Raw genomic sequence first — 26,336 nt, 5'->3', positions numbered from 1 at the left:
ACTTCTTGTATTCAGCCGATTAATCTTACAGCGGGACCCAATGATAAAAACCACACGTGATGTGAGAACTTTGATAGGAAGACGACTTGAAGACTGGGAAAATAGTAAGTTCAATATTCTACTACAAGAAGCCAAACGATGTTCACAAAAACAACCGAGGAAACCTATGATAAAAAACAGATCTGAAGACGAGCACACCGCAGTGGTTTTTGCACGAATGATGATGGAAGGGAAAGTTCGGTCTGCCATGCGTTGGCTGACAAGCAGATCTGGCGGAGGTCTGCTCCATCCAAATGACGAAGTTAATGATCCCACAACAAAAACAAGAAAATTAGTCATTGACATTCTGAAAGAGAAGCATCCCGTAGCAAAACAGTCAAAAGAAGAAGCAAGAATACAAGTAGATAGCTTGCCTGAGTTAGAAACAGTAACCATCACTTCTTCTTATATAGAAAAATTTGCGAGGTCAATGCACGGTGGAGCCGGACCTTCAGGAACAGATTCGGAACACTGGAAAGACGCATTTCTTCGATTTGGAGGACACAGTTCGGCTTTGAGAGACGAAGTGGCAGCGCTGATCACAAAGATAGCTAACGAAATTATTCCATGGAACCAAATACGAGCATTGATGTCAGGTCGTCTGATCGCTTTGGACAAGTGCCCCGGAGTTAGACCAATTGGCATAGGTGAGTGTTTGCGAAGAGTAATGTGTAAATGTATGGCCGAAGCGACCAAAAAAGATCTCGAAGAAACCTGTGGATCTCAACAACTAGCTTGTGGTGTGAAAGCAGGAATAGAAGGAGCTGTACACGCAGTGGAGGAGTTGTTTAATAGCACCAAAGAGGACGGACATGGTCTTCTATTGATGGATGCCTCAAATGCATTCAATGCATTGAACAGGGAAACGGCTCTATGGAATGCTAGAATACTTTGGCCAAGGTGCTCACGATTTCTATTCAACACATATAGAGGGGATGCGCCGCTAATTGTTGCAGGAACGACAGAACTTCTTTTCAGTAGTGAAGGCACTACACAGGGTGATCCACTAGCGATGTTATTCTATGGGGTTTCATTGATGCCATTGATTGAATCACTCAAAGACCGAGATAAGTATTTACAAACATGGTATGCAGATGATTCGCGAGCTCTTGGCGCACTAGAAAACCTGGTTGAGTGGTTGTCATTTTTGACTGAAAAAGGTCCGAAGTATGGCCATTACCCCGAGCCAAGCAAAAGTTATTTGGTTGTTCACCCGAACTTTGTTGAAAAAGCTCATCAATTGTTTGACAGGTTCGGCATCAGAATAGTTGAAGGTAGAAGATATTTGGGCGGATTTATTGGCTCTGATGAAGGCAAAATTCGTTTCACTACAAAAAAGGTCCAAGAATGGTTGGATTGTCTTAGCGAGTTGTCCAAAGTGGCAGAAAAAGAACCTCAAGCTGCTTTAGTTGGATTAACAAGATCACTGCAATGCGAATGGAATTTTGTCCAGAGAGTAGTCAAAGATACGTCGCAGTTGTTTGCTCCTCTCGAGAAGATGTTGGAGGAAAACTTTTTGCCAAGCTTACTAGGAACTTCTAGTGTCACACACTCAGATCGTGTTTTGTATTCACTCCCTGTCAAAAGAGGGGGACTAGGTGTACGAAATCCAATAGAAGATTCCAAACTAGCATTTTCCACTCCACGTGAAGCAACCGACTGTCTCGTGAGTTCGATCCTTAACCAAGATGATTTCGACCAAACTCTACACAAACAAAGATGAGAGAAGCAAGAAAAAATCACGAGGAGAAACAAAATGCTGTGGACAAAGATAAACTCGATGAATTGCTTGCAGTTTTACCAGCAGATCAGAAACGAGCGATCCGGAGAATAATCGACAACAACTGTTCCTTGTGGCTAACTTCGCTGCCCTTGTTGAAAGATAATTTTGATTTGTCAGCCACAGAGTTCAGAGACGCTCTATGTGTCAGGTACAGAAAACCACTCAAACGTTCTTTCTCGAGATGCGATGGATTTCAACAAGATTTTGACTTACAGCATGCACTTTCTTGCAAGAAGGGCGGACTGGTAACACTACGACACAACGAAATAAGAGACGCAGTGGGCGATCTTGCTTCAATTTTGTGGAAAGATGTGAAAAGAGAACCTGTCGTAAAAGAACCAGATATAGAAAATGGAACCCCGGCACTAATTGCAGATCTTTCAGCTCGTGGGGTTTGGGATAGACAGTCGGCTGCGTCGTTCGACATCCGTGTTACAGACACTGACGCTCCGTCTTACCAAAACCGCAATCCCATGAATGTACTGAAAACTGCAGAGATTGAGAAGAAAAATAAGTATGGACCAGCTTGTGAAGAAAAGCACATGTCTTTCACTCCACTTGTCACTTCAATAGATGGTGTTTTGGCACCGGAGTTCACGTTTTTCCTCAAACGACTAGCAGATGGTCTGGCATCAAAATGGGACCGCCCATATAGTCATGTCATGTGCTGGGTGAGATGTAGAATTTCATTCGCTATACTAAGAGCAACCAACATTTGCATCAGAGGCACAAGATCCAAATGGCGATCCCTCGGCGTTGAGGACGGTTACACACTTGGAATGGCATTCTAAAAATTCACACGCTGTTAACTGGGGCTTTCATCGCGCATAACTGACTCCTATGATATTAGAATTTCGACACCATTTGCATAATATTTCGAAGAATATGAGATGTTTGAAGGTAAAAACACAGGATGACAACTGTGAACAAGCAACGAAAAACTTTTCCTTGCACGATTCGAAACCAATTTATTTTGATTTTAGGTTAAATTTACACGATAGGGGTTTCTAATCGTTGAACTGATAGAATATTGAATGTGAAATTTATTTTCGGGTATCATTGTTTTCAAAATGGGTTGAATTGGAAGATGATAGATCAAGCAGAAACCAAAAAAGAACTAGACTAAAGTTTATGGGACAAAAGAAGCGGAAATTTATTACGTTGTTTGGCAAATTGGAGCAATCATAATTGTTTCTTGAAATTTGGTGAGAAGTTAGAGCTTGAAATAAAGTTGAACCTAAGATTTTTCAATTATAAGCGAAATTTAACGGAGTGTTTGTTTCTATTTAAGGATGAAATAATTAAAACTTTTTTTAAACAAAACTCAACAAAATGTTTGATTCAATCTATTGATGAATTAATTAAAACTATAGAAAATTTAGAATATTGAAGCAGGATATTTTCGATATAAGTCTACCTTAGAGACAAAAATGGCCGGTTAATTGTTTTTACCAAACTGTTTAAGGTTCAAGAAAAAAGAGTTCTTACGAATCATAATAACTGAAGAAAAAATCAAAAATTGTCTTTCAAGGCATACAACTATTTAAACTGTCAAAGCAAATATACTATTAAACTCTGCTGTAAAAGCAGTTTAAAGATTTAGCAAGCCCCAATTATTAGGAATTTCAGCTGAAATCGAAGGGTTTTAATTTTGACTTTTTAAAGTAAATTTGGTTTGATCTTTAAGGAAAATGCAAAATAGAAATTAATCATGGATTTTTTGAACAAATGCTCGGTCTACTTTCAAAGATTTGTACGTGAAATTTTTCAAAAATGATGAAATTGTTGTTTTTGAGTATACGGGTGTTTTAACCACATTTCAGCTAGCTTTAAGCGTAGTTCAGCTGGTAAGCAATCACAACACCATCCATATGAAATAATTTTTAGCTTAAATTTGATCCAATAACTTTATGTTTTAAGTTTCAAAAAAAAATTGAAGAACAATTTTTATCAAAGTTTTCAACAGTGAAATTTCAACAGTGGTTTTCAACAGTGATTTTTTCAACAGTGATACAGTGAAATTGTTTTGTTTGCATCTTGCAAAATTTGACATATTTTTCTGCGCAATTTTTTGATAAATCAAAACAAACTATGCATAGTCGCGAAAATTATTCTTTCAATTTTTAGATTTCAAGAAAAATGCAACAAGGTTTTCTCGCGCTTTTGTTTTTTAAAATTTTAAATTTCTTGGTGTTTTTTTACCATTGATCCAAGTCAAATTCTCTATGTATACTGATCAAAAGCAACACTAACGTTGTTTTAAGATTCGGAAAAGGATTGACAATTTTGATTGTTCTCAGTAAAAAACTAACGGCTTTTTAACAATAATTTTTTGCTTTTAATTAACAAATTTTTTTAGAAAGACAAACCATTTTGCACACAAGTTGAAAAAATCTTCTCAAATTGAAATTTTCTATTTTTTCAATATGGAGTACCTGACTTTCATGGGTTACCTGTGTGCAATTATAGATTTGAGCAACTCAACTCCGTATAATTTTTTTTTATCAGTTTTTAGTTTTTTGAATGAATGTTCCTTAATAGCTTTATTGAGTCAAATCATCATTCAGATAATTAGTTTTCGAGTCTCTAGATCAATCAATTATTTGATAACTGCAAATTTAGCTAACAGAACTTTCTAAATTTTTTTAAAAACAAATCAAAGAAGGCTTTCGTCTCCTTCTCTGATAATATCAACTCCTGCCTGATCGAAAAACTGAAAAAATTTCATGAGAAAATTGTACAAAACGGTGAATTTTGGTACACTGCAATTCAAGAGCCATATCAAAAATGAAAACAGGAGTTCTAACTGATCAGTTTTCTCGCCTGAAGCTGGAAATTAGCATTTTCTGCAGTTATTCAATAATTTTCTTCACGATTGCCCTGTTTTAGTTGTACTCTGCGATTTAAATTTTTTCCAATTTCAAATGTTTCTGCATTTAGGCAGAAATTTGCACTAGAAGTTTTTCCTTCAGTCATTATAAATTAACTTATATGATTGGCTAAAAAATTCGCAAAAGAAGATTCAAGAAAAGTCTTCAAAAGAACAGAATGAACAACCTTCGTTGAGAAGAACAAATGGCGTAGCACATGAGAAAGAAAAAGATAAAAACTAATGAGAAACAACTCCAATTTTGTTTTGAGCTTAGCATATTGTTTTTGCACTTTCATCGTTGTTATTTTAAACAAAAATTGACAAAATTATTATATACTGCTCGGTATCCATCAATAACACTGTCATTTTTCTTCTTCGAATCAGTTTCATTTTTTTTGAGTTTTGTATTTACTGAATTTTTTCTAGAAACTCTAACTCAAAAATTTTGAATTTTTGCAGGTTTTTGATTACAACTTTTTTCTTGAACTTCTCCCGAACGGGTCATTTTCTTGCATTGTTTAGCAATTTATCTGCTCTTTTTTTCAAGTTATCAAGTTACGTTAAACTGCTTGAATGTAACAGTGCTTGGATAGAATCTGCTGTTGTACAAAGTCTCAGGAGAGTCAATTCTTGGATATATGTAATCACGGTGATCAAATCGATCTCTGATAGTTTTGGCGAATAGAACTTTTTAGCAAAATTTAAAGGATCAGGCAGTTGCAATTCTCCATGGAACAGAAAAAGTTGTGAGTAGCCAAGCAATAATCTTGTGTTAATTTAAAGTTTTTGTGAGACTTGTTGGAAGCGGAAATAAATAGTAATTTTTCATTATAATTTGAGTAAAAACTGCAAAAGATGTTGACACAGGTACGTTAGCTTTCGCGTTAAATCAATAAGTTTCCAAGAAACTGTGTTTAGGTTTTTTTATTTGTTTGAAGGCCATAACTTTTTTTAAAACGAACGGTATGGCGAAAAGGATGCCGTTTGAAAAAGATTTTTCTTGAAAAAGATTTTTTTTTCTTAAACAAAAAGGAGAAAACTCCAAAAACCGGTCAGCATTTAAAAAATACTGAAAACTTAGTGTGTAAAAAACAGATCAAAGCCTCTCGTGCAGAAGAAATTTAAGCAACCCCTGCAATTTCGATTTAACCCAAAATGTCAAATTTGGGAGGGTTGTTTTCGATAAAAACAACCCAAAAACTTTCAAAAAAATACTGTCAAAAAATCAAAATTCCCGAGGGCCATCAATTTGGTGTCCGAAAAATTACGTCGTGGTCGCATAACCAAATGAGGTTCCCACAACCCTTTTTGTGAATTGAACCCAAAATCTCAAATATGGCAGGGAAGTTTTCGAAATTATTCAAAAAGTGTGAAAAACTGTCAAAAAATCAAAGTTTGACTTTTCCGAGGGCGATAACTTTTTGTTTAAAAAAACTTTGTGAGTGACCGCTAAAGCAGGGGAGCCTCCCAGTGCCGTTAACTCCCTTGAACCCACAATAACAGATTTGAGATGTTAGTTTTCGAGAAAAGTCAAAAAGAATCACTAAACCGTCAAAAATGAAAAAAGAACAATTGCGAGGGCCATTTCTTTCTGTGTAGGAAAAAATTGGGCGTAGCCGCTTAGGCAAGGGAGTTTTTCTAAACAGTTTTTGTCATTTAAACCAAAAACTCAGATTTGAGAGAGGTAGTTATCGAGAAAACGAAAAAAAAATCAAAAATATGGGTCAAATAATCCCCCACACTTTTTGGAAGGCGGTAAACGGAGGGGTCAAGTAGAAAAAGACTCTAGTGGAGTATTAAGGCATACAGAGAATTGGGCCGTCTTTCAATTGATCTCTTTTTTCAGAAACTCAGTAGAAGTGTGTGAGAAAAACAAAAAAAACGCAAATTGTAAAAACATTTTCAAAACGAAAAAAATAAATTTCATTAGACCGACTGGTAAACGACCAACCAAGTTGAAAAGTGCAAAGGGAAGTATTGAAATTGTGTTTTTTTGAAACGGCCCAAAAATAGGCCATTAAATTGATGGAAATTAGGCCGAACTAATTTGGGCGGCAAATTTTTTTGTAAGCGAAACAAAAATAAGCAAGGAAATACGAAGTGAACTTAAGTAAAATTACATATTGCAGGAGTAAATCAAACACTAAAAGCAACATTAAAGAAAAGTCTATATTCCAATTTGATAATGCTTGCTAATCGCAAGCGTAATTAAACTGCCTATGTTGGAAGGAAACCAAAAAAATTAATGAATAAGAATTTTTATTTGCGAGTTGAGCTGGTAAAAAATTGATTTGTAATACACAAAGGCGAAGAGGAGTTTCGCACCAATTGCGATACAACACAATCATAAAAAGCATGTCGAAAAGAATGAAAAAAGATCAAAAAACTAGGTGAACCAAACTTTTTGTATGTCTCGACGGAGAACACCTAGAGCCCAGCTTTAGCTGGAGGCTTGTTTCTTTTTTTTTTCTGAATTAGTTTAACTGATGGGGACGAAATCCGTTATTTCAAAAACTGTACTTAGCTCATAACTCAAGTTGTTTCTCTAATAAAATAAGCGGGTAGAGAGAAAAATTGTATGATTTTGGACTTTTCTCTAAAAACTTTTCTCTTACAAAAACTAAGGAGTAGCGGCTTCGACAGGAAGAACTCACGCAAACGCTTCTATCGATTGAAGTTTTCATTTCAAAGTTTCTTAAAAGTGATCGAAGTTCAAAAACTTGACTTTACAAAATTCGTAAATTTTTTCTACTAAGAGCAGGTCGTGGCCCGTAGAGTACAGAAGATCACAAAAATCGTGTTTTTCGATAGAAAATTTAACCTAGAGAATTGGCACATGATTTTTCGAGCGATTAAAAAAGCTTCGAAAAAACTGTCGAAACTTTCTTTTGTTTCGAGACCAAAACCATTTTCTAACAGAGACTGGGCGTATCAAGTTATAATGGTTAGCTTGCAACAACCTGTTGTGCTGATTTAACCTATGATATCAGATTTGGTAGGATACGTAACGAGCAAAGTAAAAAAAAAACAAATCAGCAAGTTGACATTTCCAAGAATCATAGCTTTTTGTTTTAAAAAACTGGGCGTAGCCGCTGATGTAGAAGAGATTCCCAACTTGTATTTTTGATTGAACCCAGGTTTGGCAGAGTAGTTCTCAAATGACAGGGCAAAGGTTCACACAGAGGCAAAGTTGCACTTCGCATAAACAAGCAAAAACATGACCGATAACGCTACTGGCAAAACTGAATGAGTACGACTTTGTGTTTAAAAATTTTCTTAAGTGACACACGCCAATTATGAATCTACATGAATGCTAAGTGACGCTAGCCAAATATGACGCATTAGCAGTCAATTTGAAAAAAAAAAACGAAATTTACCGACTAACATGACTCAATTAATAGAGCAGACGCATTATAGCTAATTTGCGAAAAAGTTCATTTAAACATCGACCCTGCCCATGTTCGAACACTCTTATTTTGTTGCTGGTCCCAATCGCTACCTCTACGCTATAGATTCATGATACCTAAGCTCAAGTGCTATTTCTACTATAATAGTCGGTGTTAATATCCTTAGCATTGGCTGTACTTAATAGCTGGTTATTGATTGAGCTGAATAATGAACTTTCAAATAGAACACATTTTGTTTCATCAATATTTGCGCCGCAACAAAATTTGAGACTTAGCTTGGAAAAAAAGAAAGTTAATACTATAACACAAGCTTTGCTTGTGTAAAAAGACGATAAAATTTTGGCTCTTCGAGGGCTATATTTTTTTGTCAAAACAATTTGGGTCTAGTCGCGTATTCAAAGGAGCTTCTCACCACTCGTTCTTTGAATTGAACCAGAAATGTCAGATATGAGAGGGTAGTTTTTGGTAAAACTTTTGAAAATTTAGATCAATTTTCCGAAGACGATATTTTTTGGGTAAAAAAATATGAGTTGCTGCTAATGCAGGGGAGCTGCCCACTACGCTTTATCTCCGTTAGCTTCTTTCGATCTTTCCTTGACGTAGTTAAAATAAGATTAGCTGGGGAAAAACTCTAAAACGAACCCTACGCCATAACAGTAGTCGGAACAATAACGTAACAACAACACAGTTTCTTACCAATAAACGGTCTTTCCTATTAGAAACTCCCTGGAATTCTCTATCTCCCGTATTCGGTTAAAAACTCCAGTATAAAAACATGTTGAGCAGCTAACAGTTAAATACATGCTTGATCACAGCAGGGTTCAGTTCATTTAAATTCATATAACACAGTTCATGAGTACTATGAGCACATGAATGGAAGGATGAGTTGAGCTACGAAGTAGTTAGGTTCCTCTACATTGACAATATAGACACTGGATAGATGACGATGCTCGCTTCTCCGCTGAGTAGTCATAGCACATGTCTCCAATTACATATTCTACTTCGCTTTCTGCTTCGGTGACGACTGCTGAGGGAAGAGCAGTTTGCTCTGCAAGTAGCTGTGCAACATCGGGACCGACTGCAAAAGAGCAACAGTTAAATCAGTACTGAGCATTGATATGAAGCTAATCATGTAAATATAGCCAACTGAGTTGGAAAAAAGTAATGAACGCCAAGAGATTTAAAAAAAACGGAATTGTTTTTTTTTCCCAAAAACCTTCAACTTTTGAATTTCTAAGAAAAAAAATAGATGGACTTAAAGCTCTTTGAATTTGTTGAGCAATTTATGATGGACACTTTTTGTTTAAATTAACCCAATTTGAGAAAACTGGATCAACAGGTAAAAGTTTTATTTCGCTGGGAAATCTGATAATTAATTTCCTTTCGAAATTAGAAGTCGATCACGTTTTTCGTGACCTCTACAATTTTACTGTTCGATAGTGGAGTTTGCCTTCCTTTTAGCAATGGAAATGCACTAAACTTGAAAAGAAATCACAGGTCAAACTGCTAAAAATCAAAATTGAGCGCGAATAAATTTTTAGACTTAACTATAAAAAAAAACATCACTAATACCTATATAAGAGTACTCACTACATTCACTTCTCTTAATTAAGTCACTCACCAACACGGATAAGTACACAAGTCCAACGTAAGCTGCAATGGCCACTGAAAGAAACAGGTCGAACACAGCAGGTTTCACTCTGAAATAACATAAATTTTCAAAAAGATTATTTGAGAGATGAAATTGTCACATGACTTTGCTTACTTTTGGTAAACTCTAATTCATAGCGTAGTCTACAACTTGTGATGCAAGATTTTATCAGACTGAAAAAAGATTCGACGGATATTAACTGAAGATTTCACTAAAAGCCAAAACTTTGGTGAAAAAAAAAGATACTCGCATGTCATGTATTGTATTAGACTAGAACAATGAATCCATCCGGAGTATCGCTAACATATTAAGAACTTTAAAGTCATTATCACAGCTAAAAATTCACTAAGCAAACAAGAAAAAATATATAGCCAACAGAAAACTGGCAATAAGTACAAGAACAAGGAAACCGAAAAAAATGGATTGCAAACGTTGGAATATTTTTCAAATTTCGAAGAAAAAAATCAGGTTTAAGCTCCTCAGCTTTCAAAACAATTTATTATCGAAACTTAATGATAAAACTAACCCACTTTTAAAAAAAAACTGGATCGATGGGTAAATTTGTTATTCCGCTGGGAAATCTTAAAATTTAAATCCAGTTTCGAAAATAGATGTCGTTCACGCTTTTTCGCAACATTTCTGCTTTCATAACTGGAGACCACAATTTTCTAACTTTTAGCAGATGAATTCGAATTGAAGTAAAATAGTGCATATATACCCTACAGCAATAAAAGCATAAATATGTATGAATGCTCTTTTGTAGTTATTCCTGAAAAAAATAGATCAAGACCTATATTAGTGAATATCACGTCGCCCTTTTCCACTTAAAAATTAGCAACAGGGAGCTTTCAATTGAGAAAAAAATACCCTTTGAAAAATTAGACGAACTTGTTCCATGTGGAATTTGAGCCTCTGACCTGCAGATTTAGAGTTTAATGTCTGGACAGATGTACCATATTCCCTTGCTGTATTCCCAACCCAAACCACCAAAAGAGCGGATAACAATATAAGAATTACACAGATACATCAATTGAGCTTTTTTTTGCTTAAAGCTCAAATAGTTCCATAAAAGCACTAAATAATGTCATTTAAGCTAGAAAAAAGTATCTCGTATTAAAACACAGGCATGAGCTTGGTAAATTGTGTCATTTTTCGGACCATTAACTCCATAATGAGAAGAGCGGTGTACATAAAATTGAACAAAAAAAAAACGATCAAAAAATTATTCAGCCAATTGATAAAAGCTTTTCTCAATTGAAACAATTCAGCCAAGAACCAATACGATCCCTGTGTACATCAGGAGTGTTACAAACCAGAGCCTACTTTTTCGAAATAACAAAAAAGCTAAACACAGAAGCGAAGCAGAGCTTCGCAAAACTTCCGATAAACCTCAAGCAAAGTAATGCAAGCTAGCGAAAAAAATGAGTCAGACAGTAAACAATACACTCGAAAACAAAAGAATATATCAATTTAACAAAAACAGTCCCCAAGCACAAAGACTAGCATTAAATAGGCTTTCAGAAAACGAGTGACAACTAAGCCGACCAAACTTGGGTTGACACCCGTTGAGCTTAAAAACTGATAAATGCCACCGGAAAGTTGTCAAAAAATTTTCAAGTTGTTAAGATTCAACGCTTGAAGCTTTTACATTCCATCCCCTGAGAAACTTAAATTAGTTTTTACTCTTCAAATTATGCACAGCGATGTGACTGAGTCAATAAAAGATGCCAGGTATGTTCATTGCGTAGAATCATGGAATGTTGAAGTTGAATTGATTATGACCAAGCTATACAATGATTCGTTATTCTACCAGACATGTTCTTTACCTGGAAAAAGGATCCACACTGATAAGTTTAATTACTAGTAAAAGTAAGAAATATAAATTTAAATCAACTCGGAAAATCTATTTGAATCTCCAGGAATCAAAGTGTTCTATATGATTTAAAAAAATTTCGTCAAAAATCCTTGAATTTCTATTCGAAACACAAAACAGTTAGAAATAAGAAAAAAATTAAATCGGAAACTCAGCTGACAAATTCTGAAGAAAAACATAACTCCGAAAAAATAAATTTGTTCCAATAAAGTTTCATCGCGAAATTTAGTTAGCATGCAAAACGTTGCACTTAGCCAAATCCGAAAAAATCGAAATTAATTTTGGTTAAAAAAATATAGCAGTATGTAATATGACCCAAATTGCCATATCAACGCTGTTATATGACCGTTTTATATCAGCACTTACACGATTTTACGATTGTTTGCGGGAAAAAATAAGTTCAATTCCCGATTACTAATAAACTTGCTCTTGCAAGTAAAAAAAACTTAAATATCCAGAAACGGTAAATCTAAGCAAACAGTCACAGCAAAATAATACCCACTTTGAGGTACACTAAAGATGAATATAATCAAGCCATATCTTCCTCGGTTAATTGCCTGAGAGTTAATAAGGAACGATTGCGTACACATAAACTTGAATTTGTACACAGAGGCGAAGCTGCGCTTCGCAAACACTAGCGAGAACACGACAAAAAAGCAGCTTTATAAGCAAAATAAGAAAAGGAAATAATCCTCGAATTAGTAAAACTTTGCAATGTATCGGATCTGCACCTGCGACCTCGATATTTGGAGTCTCACACCCTGCCCTCTCGGCCACGAACGCTTAACAATCGGCAAATACTAGTCACAATAAAGCAGCTATATATGCTAATAAATTGCCAATGCCATTCAGCAAAAGTGGCACCAACTACAAATAGACACAAGTAACAATTTTGCAAGTAACAATTTGGAATATACCAAACTGAAGGCATCCATTCAAATTTTGCATGTAATAAATTGGAAAGCATGAAGCCACATTATGTATAAAGTATGCATTTCAAAAAACTGTGAGATAGATTGAGTTAGAAAATAGAGTTTATGATATTGTTATGTTGTTTATCGGCTCATTTGATGAATGAAAAATAAATCAACCGTGTTAACTTAATACTATTCAAATATCAAAGCACATGCTATCAGCCGTATAGGTGCCACCAAAAGTGGCGCCAATATTTGCGACTTAGTTTAGAAAAAAGAAAAGACGCACTATTACACGACGCTCACTAGTGTAATAAAGAGAAAAAAAAACAAATATTTGCGACAAAAAAATCGAAAACAAAGCCTTGAAAAAAAACCTCCAATTGGGGTATCGACCATAATACACTTGTTCATCATTATATACAACTAACAATTAAATTCAATGGCTTTCACTTATGCTATAACAGTAAAGAGTAAATTGAATGCACATAATGTATATAACGGGTTATTGAAATTTGAACGCAGAAACAATTTTGCTCAAAACTAAACAAAAAATGAATTAGACTGGAAAAGTGGAATGTTAATATAACTCAAGCTCAATAAACTCAATACATGTAAATAGTAAACACTCACTTGTATGCGAATGCAATAGCTTGCTTCTGGTCATAGAACACCACGTCTTCCTTCCTCACACTCGCCGCACCAGCAGAAGAGGGCGAGAAGTCGAGAGAGAATTCATGGATGGCAGCCAGTTTACCATAGCGGCTCAGAGACCGGTAAAGACTCCGCACATAAGGATGTCCCTTGCCCAGGTACTGGCTGGAGTGGGGCTGTGTGGCCACGTAATGCATCAGGGTTTCAACCTCTTCCTCGCTCACAAGACCCTAAACAAATTGACGAGATATGCAAGGTTTGGCAGAAAGAAGAACACAAGTTACCCAAATTTTTCTATTCCCAGTCAATTTCTGAGACTGGAATGGATAAATCCGAAAGTGCTGAAAAACTTTTCCAGTTAAAAGTATGCTATGAAGAGCGAAGTACGTAACCAATGTAAATACTGCAAGCTGGGTTGTATGTTTACCGCGGCTCTCGGCAGGATAACACAAGGGTTGATTTTTTTGATTTTTATTCTACGCAAAAACAACTAAGTTGCCTAAAACGGAAAACTATGTAAAGATAGATCACTTCGTCCATTAACTCAAGCGTTGCAAAAAAAATGGAAAACCAAAAAACTTGAACATTCGAAAGTCAAAGAGAAACTATATGGCTTTATGACTCTTGGAAATTAGGAAACCATTTATGATTGCCCTTTTTTACTGAAATATACCCAATTTGAGAAAACTGGATCATTAGTAAATTTTTTCCGCTGGGAGTATAGTTCCATTTTAGAAACTAGAAGTCATTCATGCTTCTCATAGCCTTTACTTTTTTCCTGTTCGATAGTTGAAGAAAGGAAGTTAAAAGAACTTTAAATCAAACAAACTTTCTAAACGTGAAATATCAAACTTCCCGAAAAAAAATCATCGCGACCATTTTAAGTGACCGCCACTTTGTTCTTATACACTTAATAGCAGAAGCGCTTGCTTGTGTGGGCTCTTTTTCCTCCCCTCCTACCACCAGCAAAATTTTACTAGTAAAATTTTGCTCACATATCGGATTGTTCCAAAAATTGGTATGCGGACTAATTAGGCTATGACAAGAATATTTGGTCTTCTTACTTAACCTTGCAAAACCCCTCGTTACAACATAAAATTGATACATATGTGAGGTGGGGGGAGGGTGAGGGAAAAGAGCCCTTGTCGTCAACATTCACATCTCAAAGTAAGCAATCAACTTTTAGTGCACTTGCTTCTCTATCAATGTATAACTATGTAAAGAGTTTTCCACCCTCCTGTACAATAGTGAAAGATCACATGCATTTGGGTAAATTGCAACATGTCAAAGTGCAAACATTTGATTGGCCAAAAAGATTGATCGAACTCAGCGAATGATCGCCTCTCTAATTTGATTGAGAGGCTAAACTTTACACTTGGTCCGCTATAAATATCAACTTGTTTAAAACAGATTAGATGTCAGTTGTCACCTGGTATTGCTGGTAGTAGTTCTTCTGGTCTTCCTCGTGGAGTACTTGAGACACATTGTAGAGGTATTGGAGAACGGCCTTCTGGACCACCTCCATCTTAGTGATCAGTTTTCGACTGTTGATTTTCTGACCGTTGTCCAGCAATGACTTGCGCATGGGGTGGTATGGGTTGCTGTGACCGGATATAGTGGCTGCTCTGTAGCCGGAGTACCTTTCATGTTCCCACTGAAACCACTGGTCTGCGTTTGGTCTCCGGAACACCACTTCGAATTTCAAGCCAGCATCAGTCGCAGTTTGTTCCAGAATCTATCCAAACGTAATTGCATGCTACTAATTGTCAAACTTTCCCACTGTCAGTCAGTGTATTTTTTCCCACTGTCAGTCAGCCCATCTTAATTATTGAAGCTCAGGGCTTTTTCTTTATTATGAGCATTGATAAACCCTTTCCAATTTTGTTTGATTCAAAGCAAAAGACTCCGATACTAATTTTTTTAATGATAGAAGTTATCGAATGAAAAATAGAAAGATCCAAAAGCCAGCTGCAAAAGTATCAATGAATGAGAGACTGAAAATCATAGCCAACAGACAGCTGTAATTGGCAAAGAGTCAATGCACGCAAGTAAACAAAAAAACGGTCTTTTGAAAACTGTATCAATAATAGGTCGATTTATTATTCCGCTGTGACATCTAAAAAAAACACTTTTTCCTGAAAAAGAAATCACGACGACCTATATGAGTGCCTTCACTGCGTTCAATAATACTTAATACATATATGATTTATAGGAGCTGAAGCACCTGCTGAAATCTAAGTAGGTCCTGCAGTTGTGCATTGGAGGTAGATTTCGCCGTCTTTCTGTGGAAGTAGAGTGTATCTGAATCAGCTTCTAGGCCATTCAAGCTATCTAACGCCAACACTAGTCGCATCTTCTTACTTGCCTGTAAAACCACACATTAATTTTACAGTGAAACTTTCACTTACACATGGTTGACATGCCATGCCTTATTTTTACTTTTGAATGAGAAAATTTTGAAACACAAAGGCGAAGCTGTGCTTCGTAAACACTAGCGAGAAAAGGACAAAAAAGAGCAGCTCTATATGTGAAATAAGAAAAAGTAGAATAAGCCTCAAATTAGTAAAACTTTTGCTACGCGACGGAATCAGACCAGCGACCTCGAGATTAAGAGTATCACGTCCAACTCACTCGGCCACGCACTCTAGCTACTCGCAAAGCAGAGAACAGATGCTTTGAAATTTCCAATGCCACAGATCGCGATTATAGCAAAAGCGCCACCAAAAAAAAACATTTATTTGCAATTTGAGTTGGAAAAAAGTGTGTTCATACTAATAAACTACGCTCCATTGCTCACTAGTGTAAATACAAATGAGAAAACGCAGGTAGGTGTTGAAACAGTGTGACGGATTACTTGTTCATTATTTTGGAGGTAGTGGTTTGATCCCAGAAAGTTCACTTTTCCCGCCGCACTTAAGAGGAAGTTGACATTCAAGCTAAAACACGTAAACAGAACTTGATTAAACTAAACCCTCTTCTGATTCGGAGCTAAGCCTCGTTCATGTTCAAGCAGTAACTTATAGCATTGAATAGCATACCTGGGTTGGTTCTCGGGGCTACCATAGAGTCCAGAGAGTGTTTTGGCAAGCGAGAGCAGACATGCTGGCCCCGTGCCGCTTGCATCCACCTCCTTGGACAAATCCTAAAATGCACATCAATTTCAGCCTCCTGCACCTGATTTGAGGCGATTCATCACATAATCAGACCTTGATGTTACGACAACCAGAGAACAATTTGTTTTCAATTGAGATTTGTATTATATGTATTATACAATTTTCAGAGCTCTTACAGCAGAAGGGGAGAAGGCGTCATAATGTGCCACAATCATCAGACTATCTAGCTCCACGTTCTTCCGAGTGTTGATAAGTGACGCCTAAAATACATTTGTAGAGAACATAATATTAGAGATTAGAGCTGCTGGTCTCTAAAAAAGATATAAATAGACTCCTTAACATACCATAATATTGGCGAACTTCGTCACTGGAATCTGAGCGGGCGCTGGCGAGCTGGCCACAATTTGGAAACCGTTTCCAAAAATTGCATTCACCAGTGCTAAACGACAGACACTTCGGCTCGACTTGAGCTCACATGATGTGCTCACTGACATGAGAAAAAAACTTTCGAAATGGGGAAAGTTTCGAAAATGGCTGTTTTTAAAAAAGCGAGTTACCTCAAGTCAAATAATTGTGAACTAAAGCCGGGAATGCAACTTCGAATCTTGTTTAAAGCCAGCTTTGTCTCCGATATTACTTTTAAAAAAACGCCAAAAATCCCTATGAAACTTTTACTGAGAAAGCTTGAAAATGACACAGTACTTGTACCATTCAAACGCGTTTTACTCAACATTACGACAAAACAATACTACCTTAACTACTCTTAATCAGCTGAAAAACTTAAAAAAGCAAAGCTGGTTACTGAGCAAGTAGCACAGAATGTTGCAACCATAGTCTTAAAAAACACGTTTTTCAAATTTGTGTCTTTTTTCTGCGTGTTGTGATAACAAAAGATCCGAACAAGAAAATAGAACTTGGGCATATACGGCAGTCATAGTAAAACAAGCCGCCTCTTTTTCACTCCCCCAATTTCAAATGTGCGTGGGGGAGTGGAAAATAGCCAACAGGCCAATTGGAAAACTGTTTTTCTAGAAAAATTACTAATTACTAGAAAAACGAAAAAAAAAATTCAATTAACTTTTTCAAATTTTTATGCCGAAATTTTTTGAACTTTTAACGAAATTGGCGCTAAAAATCCACAAATTAACTTAACTCGAGTAAAACTTAGTTTTCACGACTTAAAATAGGCATAAATAAGCTATTATAAGCCTGCATGCAGGGGCGGTTTTAGGGGGAGGTACTATTTTGAGATATCCATATTTGTTGACGGACCCTAAAAATTTTCTAAAGGTGCCTTTGGCGCCAATATATACTTACTTTGAGGGGGGAGCGCGCGCCAATAAAACGCAATTTTGTTGGTCAAAATTTTTTTAAAAGTGCCTAAAAACGCGTTTTTTAGCCTGTTTTTCAAAACTGTGCCTGCGGCTCAGAAAATTTAACCAAAACAGGGTCTTTTCAATGCTTTGGGAGAGCTCGGAAAATCAAGAAAATCCTAGATCCCCCCCCCTCGAGAAAATCCTAGATCCGCCCCTGCCTGCATGTTCACCTTATAAGCTCGAAATAAGACCAAAAAATTTTGGGACGTTCAAATTACGACTGAAAGGGCTTAATATGATATATCACTCGACGAATTGCGAAGATTATTTGTGTAACCTGATTCTGCGTGGGGAAAAAAACTAAACTACCCGAATACAAGTTCCTCCTCATTTTCAATGGTCGGAACAAAAACCTACCTTTTGCCGCCGAGGATCCACTGTCTGTAGATGTTATTTCCTTCAAGTCGGACAAGACTTGCATCACAGTTTCCGACTGCAATGCGAAATAGATTGGAATGGGATATTCCCCTTCCAGCAGCATGCTCTCAACTTCCAGCCAATTTTGCTGCTGCTCTTCACTCAGTTGCAGCGTGGCTTCAGCATCAGGCAGTATAATAACAATCGCTAGTGGGTACATGCGCACCACATCTTTAAGCCTCGCCGCATTTGTCTCCTCCATTCTCATTAAAAAACATTTTCGATGAGCCAGCCTGATATGCGTCGTGGCCTCTGCTGCAATTGCAGCTCCAAAAGATCCTATACAAGAACAACATTCTTTTGTTCACTAAATACCCAAAAACAGCAGTAAAAAAGCAAAATTATGGCCTCAGCAAATCGACGTATAATAAAATTAACCGCGAAATTTTCATTCAGCGACGCGCTGATCATAACATTAACACCATTAAAAAAACTTTAGCTCAATCAATATCATTTGACAGTTTCGAACCATTATAAAATGACAAAAAATAACCGCCTTTTCAATGCAATTACGATCTTCTAAATTGAACTCGTATACATCTTTCATGGCTATTTAAAACACAGATGCCAAGCGTAACTTCTTACCTCTTAAATTTATGTATTACAGAGTGACTACGAAGTATAGCCAAAAATACTAATATTGGAAGATATTTTTGTGCTTTGTGAACAAGGTGACTGAAAATTAACAGAAAAACGCTAGCCCAACAGTTCAAACTTCATTCATAATAAAAGAAACGAGGTCCAGTCGGGACTGGAAGCCCAGTCCTTAGGAACCGAGGCCATGCTTTTTGTCACTCGACCAAGTGGAAAGGATCCTGGTAGTTATTGAAGTTTTCATAAAAAGCAAATTGAATTTCTTACATATTTGTTATAACAAGTTTTTTTACTTGAACAAAGTCTAGTTCCCCATCACAAGCAAACTCGCCCCGCAAGCTAACAAAACTTGTCAAAAACTGCTGTTCCGATCATCGAAAATTGCTAGGAGATTATTCGTAGCTAGCGACAATTTTCCTCAGATTCTTCTCCGATATCATAAAACCTAGAATGACTGGTAAACTTGCGAAAAAAAATAATTCGCATTTCATTTCTTCAGCCCATTTTGGGCGGGTTTTGCTCATCCGTCTACAGGCTAAGTATTTCACTACTTCCACCGGCCTTAACCACAGGTCTGAGGGAGTAAAAGAGGAAGGATTTCTGAGCAGTTAAAAATATGGCAACAATTGTCGAGTGAAAAGAGACAGTTAGGGCAAAGTCGGGAAACTTTGTTATCCAAGCGCGCGAAGTTATCTGGTTAAAAGCAGACTGTAACAAAACTAAAATTGGAAAAGCATACAGCGGTTGGTTCTGGGAAGGGACTGTTCAGAAGGGTCGATGCTTCTAATAGGAACTTGGAGTCGTTTAGTGACTGGTTTTGGTCGGTTAAAAGCGAGCCTGTATCGTCTTGAAAACCATTTAAAAAGGAATGTCTAACTTGAATTGGAGCTGAGGGTAAGAGTGATAAAAATTATTTGGGTGATGCAAACGGTACGTGGAAATTCAAAGAGACGTTGAACGGCTGTGGTGGTTTGAGACGTTCAGGATCTCGACTTCACTGCGCAGGTGCGTAATGAGCTCATAAGAGTTTAGCCAATGCTTACACGGAGGGCTTGATTTTGGGTGACCTGCAGACCTGCAGATGATTTAAAGATTTTGCTGGCGCCATGCGCCTAGGCCGTGGAGGCATTATCTAAAATAGGTACAATTAATGCTTTGTAAGTTAAAAGTAGGCTTTCTTTAGGCTAACCCCAAGAGGAACCTTCTAATGCCTTGAGAACTACTATCCTGCGACCAGCCCTGTCAGCAGATCTCTTGCAGTGATCTGCAAACATAGGGTGGGGTCAAAAGCAACCCCAAGAATTTTATATTTTTGTAGAGGGAGAAGCTTGCTGTGTAAAGACAATCGGAGTTTTGTTTATATCGTTGTTGAAGGACGAAAGAAGGTAACTGATCCTTTAGAGGATGCAAATGCTATCTTACACGAAGAGAACAAATTAAAAAGGTGGTGGAGATAATAATTTAGTGACTGCGATCCTGCCTTAAAGTCATGGCTTTGGGCGGAATCATCCCTGTATGAGGTGAGGCAAACATTCTTGGTGGCAGAGGGGCGTAAGATTAAATAGTCAGTCATGAAACAGAGTCGTGGGGAACTCCACAAAAAACAATTCTATGGGTGTTGAAAACAGTGGTGGCTTGTCGGCTTAATAAACAATTGCTTAGCCAGCGAACTATACCTCTCGGCAAGGGTGTGCCATGAATGAGTTCCACTAGTATTCTATGACATTCCTTTGAAAGGTCATTAGTGGCGAGAACAGTAGGCTATTTAGGCGCATTTGCTTTATTATTTTTTCCAGGTTCCAGTTCTATTGTCAAATTTAAGTGGGTTCCTACCTACAACAAGCTTGGATCAGTTTAGAAAGCGTACCAGCTCCAAAGCTTTCTGGCACCAGTGCGGTAATCAGGGGTCTGGAGGAATTAACCTCATCATTTCTCATGTCTACGGCTGTCTGATTCATGATCGGGGAATTTATTTGTGAATATCTGTAACTGAGTGATTTCTATGGACTGATTGTTGTGGCGGCCACGATCTCTTTCAACATCAAGAGAAGCTGACTTAGGCAGAAGAGATGTCGTGTAGTAGTGGTGGCACCCGTCGTGTAGTAGTGGCTATATCATTTTTTCAGGTTCCAGTTTTATTGTCAAATTTAACTGAGTTCCTACCTACAACAAGCCTGGATCAGTTTAGAAAGCGTAACAGCTCCAAAGCTTTCTGGCACCAGTGCGGTTATCAGGGGTCTGGAGGAATTAACCTCATCATTTCTCATGCCTTTGGCTCTCTGATTCATTGTCGGGGAATTTATTTGTGAATATCTGTAACTGAGTGATTTCTATGGATTGATTGTTGTGGCGGCCACGATCTCTTTCAACATCAAGAGAAGCTGACTTCGGCAAAAGAGACGTCGTGTAGTAGTGGTGACACCAATTTATGCATTCTATTTGGAGAAAAGTGTATGTCCTTATCAAACAGTTACTCGAAAATAATCGGGAGGTGGTCGGAGCCTAGGATTTGATCGGGGTCCCGGATGAAGAAAATTAAAAACAGCGATGCCAGGAAAATTTCAGATGAGGAATGTTGCGCATCAGAATTTGAGGGTACTCAATTTATGCTTCGAAAGATTCGGTAATTTAATTAGAGTACTTTTCCGCGTCGATCATTTTTGATATTAAAAATCTGGAGTCGAGAATGGGCATTGGCGTCCCCCCGTATCAGAGCGTCACCAGGAACCAGAAGATCAGTAAGGAATGCGGTATAACTGGGAGGAAAACTAGATCTAGGGGGTATGTAAAACTTACTGCTACGATGTTTCGACAAACTGGCTACCACAGAGATACTCATAGCCTCTAGCAAACTGTCGGTATTTGAAGTAACTTCTTCGTACTATATAGATAAGCAAGGATAGCAGGAAGGAGGCCACCACCATCTTTGTTTCTGTTTTTACGGATGACAGAGTAAAAAGGACCTAAGAAGGGGTTACGATTTCGTTTTCTCAACTTTGTCTCCTGGAAGAGAGCAATATGGATTTCATTCTGAGCTAGGAAAGCTGCGATTTCGGGAGCTTTCCCAGATATTCAAAAACAGTTTAACTGTAGTACTATAGAAGTTCCTTTTGTCAGTTGGGCGTTGGCTACAGAACGGCTCGAGTTAGTGGGATTAGTCAGTAGTGGGCTCTGCGAGTGAGCCGGTATAGGCGAAGGGTGCGGTTGGTGGAAACTGTTACCGAGAAAGTGTTTTTTTTTCCGAGCTGAGGTAAAACGTACGTAGGGCAGTAAAAATCAGAGTGGTCGTCTTTTAATGAAAGCCAGCCCCAATGAAAGCTGCAATTAAAATGTATCCACCCTTATACTTGCAACCAGACACTTGCTTAGTTACGGGAAAGTATTGGCTGCAAGGGAAACAATTTGAGACCAGTATTTGGAAGTAGGAGCGAGGGAGTTAGGTGAGTATTAGCAGACGGAGCAGCCTGGCCGGCTTCATGCACTCTAAAACCAAAAACCCGGAGACTTGAGCTTGCCCCGACCCATAGAAGGGGGGCTTGACGTTTTTACAACCTTCAGGTCAAAAATGAAAAAAGGTGCTAAATTTTCTTTCAACTAATGTCTTATTAAAAATCCTGGTTTTTAATCGACTGATTTAGCGACATAAAAATTAAGGTTTTGGCGACATCAAAACTCAAGTTTAGCTGTTTCATTTCGATGTCAGTTTAACACGCTTTTTTCTGAAAAAAAGGTCTTTTTGAAACTACATTCTTTCTTAGTGATAATTGACGTGCCAAAAATCTGAGTGCCAAAAGGCTGCAGATCGCAAAGGAAATATCGACCATCGTTAAGGTCTACTGATGACATAAGAAATGTCGACGATCAACTGCTGTAGGTTCAATTGACTTCTGACACCGTGAAGTGAACGGGACAGGACTAACAACTTTTTCGAAGATGCAAAGGCCCAGGTTTTAAAAATTAGCGTGTAACGCACGTCCGTTGCTTCAAACAGATAAGTCAACGCAATAATTCTTGATAAAAAAAACATGTATGAAACGCAACAAAATGGATTGAACGATAACAATACACGCGGGAATCCAACTACGCTTTTGATTTCAAAAATTGAACACAGAAAATAATTTCAAATTAAAAATTTTTGAACTAAATGGTTCAATCTCCAAAACAACTGGAATTCAGATCTTCGTAGTTTCAACTCATAAACGAAGAAACCTTAAAATGGCCGAAATCATACAACTGAAAATTACGTATTTGATTTAAAAAAATATGGAAACAATTTAATTGCAAAATCATTAAACTCATAATTGGCATTCATAATGCAGCGTAATTAGTTATAAGACTCTTTTAAAAAAAAAATTAATTGTATGTATAATGTCATTTTACCAATGATATTAGGATTGGAGACCACATCTGCATTCGCTGGCAGCAGGCTGACATCACCCCAACAAAGGGTCGACAATTTCAATTTTGAGAATTAATTTTTCTTGAAATTTAACACTTGAAAGTTTTCAAAAAAGACAAATACATCATAGCTACGAAAAAAACGGCAATGAGCAGCCAAGTTTGAAGCCCAGATAAACATGCTGAGACTTGTTTGAGAGCACCCCGCTATGATAATGAGTATTTCAAATTTTTGTAAGTTTTTTTAACCTTAATTTTTTGAAAAATTTGACAAGCATAAAAAACGGTATTATTATTATTATATTGGATTTAGTGATAAATCACAAGGGGTTTCCCCCAAAGGTATTTCTGTTAAAAACGAGTCTACAGTTGTTTCGATTGCAGTCACAAAAGGTAACCCAGGAGCAAGAATTGCTTTCATTGTAAAACGCATGGAAGTATTCCCAGAACCATTTCAACAAGTCCGATTTCAGGGTGGAGGAGAAAATATCAATGTCATCAGGTAAGCGATTTGCTGTTCTAGTAGCTTGGAACCAAAAATTTTGCTCACATAAACTTTTCAAGGGCCTAATGCTGGTAAAACTGAGACAATTTCAGCAATCGTAATTGGAAGCAAGATTAAACGTGAAAAAATTCTTTCGTTAAGCATGCAAAAATAATACATTTAAAAAACTTACATATGGCAAGTGAAGCCCGCCTTTAAATGTATAATAGATAGATAAAAGATAGATTGTTTCAATATTATTGGAATTATTTTCCTATTTATGCAATTATGACTCATCTTTATGATATCAGACCGATTAAAATGACGATTGTAAAACATCTTCAGAATACTGAACAGCTATAAAAAAAAAGATGTACCGTTATACCAGTAGATATAAAATTTCCTAACTACCCATAGGCATGCATTAACATCTAATTTATCCGCCCGTATTAAACCCATCAGAATTTTAGATGCCTATGTTTATTGAGTGACTTGCAGCCGTCGTACATAGAATCAAACTCCCGAAGACTGTAACGCTTATCTTAGTTCTGATATAATTTACTGTCTGTGGGTCGACAAACAGAAAAAAACAATATTGATGCAAGCTGAATTATAATTTTTTTCAGATATATACTGTTGTTTAGGAATTCGACTATCCCGACTCTTCTATTTGGTTTCAGATATATAACTTTTTTCATATATATATTGTTGTTTAGGAATTCGACTATCCCGACTCTATTTGGTTTCAACGACCAAATTTGATTTCTAAGAGATTCAAACATCATTTCTCAATGTGAACTCAACATACCATTTTTGTTTGACCCTGACTCGAAACCTTGCAATCTGAACACTGGAAAACTTTGGGACGCGTAGCCAGGAGATGCTAAGAGAACTAAGGGTATCACCATTAAAATAGCGAGACCATTGCAACTTCGGAAAGTTTCAGCGATGTCATCAAAGAAATCAAGCAACATTTTAATCTGGAATTTTTTATCAAATAAACAAACTTACTCCAATTACTCTTTAGCAGCAAGGTACAAAAGACATACTTTCTACACAATTCGGCCATATAGATGCAGAGAGTCGGATGCGTATTGTAAGAAGTATAGAACTATGAACTTTGATTAGATTCAGAACTCGAAATTTGTATTTCGAACATTTTCCATTACTTTTGAGTTTCTCGATTACGCCATAAAATCTTTCTAACAGTGAAACGTCTAAAAACCAGAATTCAGTTTTTAATTATAAAAATTGACACAAACACCTTACTGATAGAGTAAACTCGTTGCACAAGAACTAACTACTAAAGAAAAAGCTAATGAGAACGGTGAATTTGCTTTTGGACATGAACATTGTAGTGAATCATCAACAGGCTTTTTTTTTCTTTAATGGTAATCAGAAGGTCAAAAGTATCATAGTAACCGAAGCTACAGCCAGGAGTCCCTTCATCACGTATATCAGTCAAAATCATTGGAATTTTCCAGATATGGAAGTGATAATGATAAAAGAAGATGACAAGTGTTAAAGTCTTAAAATCGATGCTGGTTACGTTTCTTCAATAAGAACTGTAACATTCGCCCGGAAGTACATATCGACGGGAAAAAAAGCTGAGCTATAAAACGACTGACTAGCGACTAAACAAAGCTCTGCATGATTTTCACCGTCTCTACCGAAGCCAGTTCTTTTGGTGGTCTTTCCAACATCGGGTCGACAAAAACGTTACTGTTCTCCGGCTTTAACCAGAACGCTCAAATTAACTCAATTACAAGCCAAAATAGTGAGCTCATTGCTGGGTCTCAGTATCCCCAGACCACGAGGTCACTCCTAAAAACAGGGCTACTACTATTTATAATATTACGATTGTTTTTGTTCAGTAGATAAAGAAATCATCATCTCCATCGAAGATGGATCAACCCTTTCCCTCAATTCCTAGCTACTCATAATCAGACAATGAATCGAGATGTTAATTAAATTCAATTCAGGGCATGACCAGGAAGCTAAAACTTAGTTAGAAATAGTTTGAGTTCAGGTCTCAAGACCCCTCCGGATTCCTGATTCCGGGAAAATAACACTCTTATTTCCTCTCCGGGAGGCTGAACGCACGGTTTCACCAACCTTCACCATTGTCGTGAATGGCTTTAAAACGATTGTTGCGATACAATCGTTACAACTCGGAGCGGTCTCTGCTAATACTCTGTCGTATTTCTCTATTTCTTGTCGTTGTTTCTCTCGCAACTATCGTTGTTGTTGTTTTTGGTTTACTTCTAAAAATGGCCGTTTCGACGTTTCTCGGAAGTGTGACTCACAAATCGAATTTTTAAAATTCTAAAAACTCCAGAATCTTCTGACCTTCACGATTCGTCTAATCGTCTAAATAACGTTGTTTATATTCAAAAACTGCTAATTCTCAAGGTCAACGGCTAATAATCCGAATTGACCTTTTTTGTCAATTCTGGTCGAATGTCACCTACTTCTCGGACAGCCCGGTCAATGTCCCCATTGAATCTCGTAGTCTTCGTAAAAATAGTACAGTGCCATCGAACAGAATTTACAAAATGCACGAGATCATTTTTATCCACGCCATATCGACTCACTGCAGAATATAAATGGCATCACTATAGCCCCCCAAATCCTTTCACTAATCTGCACTTTTGAGGTAATGACATAAGATAAAACATTTTGTCTGACTTCTAACGCCAATGCCCTGATTTAAAACTTTTTCTCCTAGGTTTTAAAAGGTGTTAGTTTGCAGGACAGTCCT

General features: G+C 37.1%; 1 protein-coding gene across 1 annotated transcript; it reads right to left on the bottom strand.

Annotated features, from left to right (window-relative positions):
* Window positions 1–8,862: 8,862 nt before the first annotated feature.
* On the bottom strand, window positions 8,863–24,555 carry LOC134844541 (BOS complex subunit NCLN-like). The gene is made up of 11 exons (XM_063861268.1): window positions 24,384–24,555; window positions 18,040–18,378; window positions 16,651–16,745; window positions 16,483–16,566; window positions 16,232–16,335; window positions 16,048–16,129; window positions 15,418–15,558; window positions 14,623–14,928; window positions 13,173–13,423; window positions 9,723–9,801; window positions 8,863–9,179 (listed from the first exon to the last, which is right to left on the bottom strand). The coding sequence occupies exons 1-11, from the start codon at window positions 24,547–24,549 to the stop codon at window positions 9,099–9,101; spliced, it is 1,728 nt and encodes a 575-aa protein (XP_063717338.1). The 5' UTR covers window positions 24,550–24,555; the 3' UTR covers window positions 8,863–9,098.
* Window positions 24,556–26,336: the final 1,781 nt, after the last annotated feature.

This window comes from Symsagittifera roscoffensis, chromosome 4, assembly GCF_963678635.1.
Source record: "Symsagittifera roscoffensis chromosome 4, txSymRosc1.1, whole genome shotgun sequence".
Lineage (NCBI taxonomy): Eukaryota > Metazoa > Xenacoelomorpha > Acoela > Convolutidae > Symsagittifera > Symsagittifera roscoffensis.
The sequence above is the reverse complement of the archived record's forward strand: the minus strand, read 5'-3'. Positions and strand labels throughout refer to the sequence as shown.

Excerpts from the sequence above, each read along its gene's own strand:
- LOC134844541 (XM_063861268.1), bottom strand. The coding sequence starts at position 24,549 with ATGTTGCTTGATTTCTTTGATGACATCGCTGAAACTTTCCGAAGTTGC. Across the intron at positions 16,336-16,482 it reads ACGCCTTCTCCCCTTCTGCT|GATTTGTCCAAGGAGGTGGA; the intron begins GTAAGAGCTCTG and ends TGTGCATTTTAG. Across the intron at positions 13,424-14,622 it reads ACTACTACCAGCAATACCAG|GGTCTTGTGAGCGAGGAAGA; the intron begins GTGACAACTGAC and ends CAATTTGTTTAG.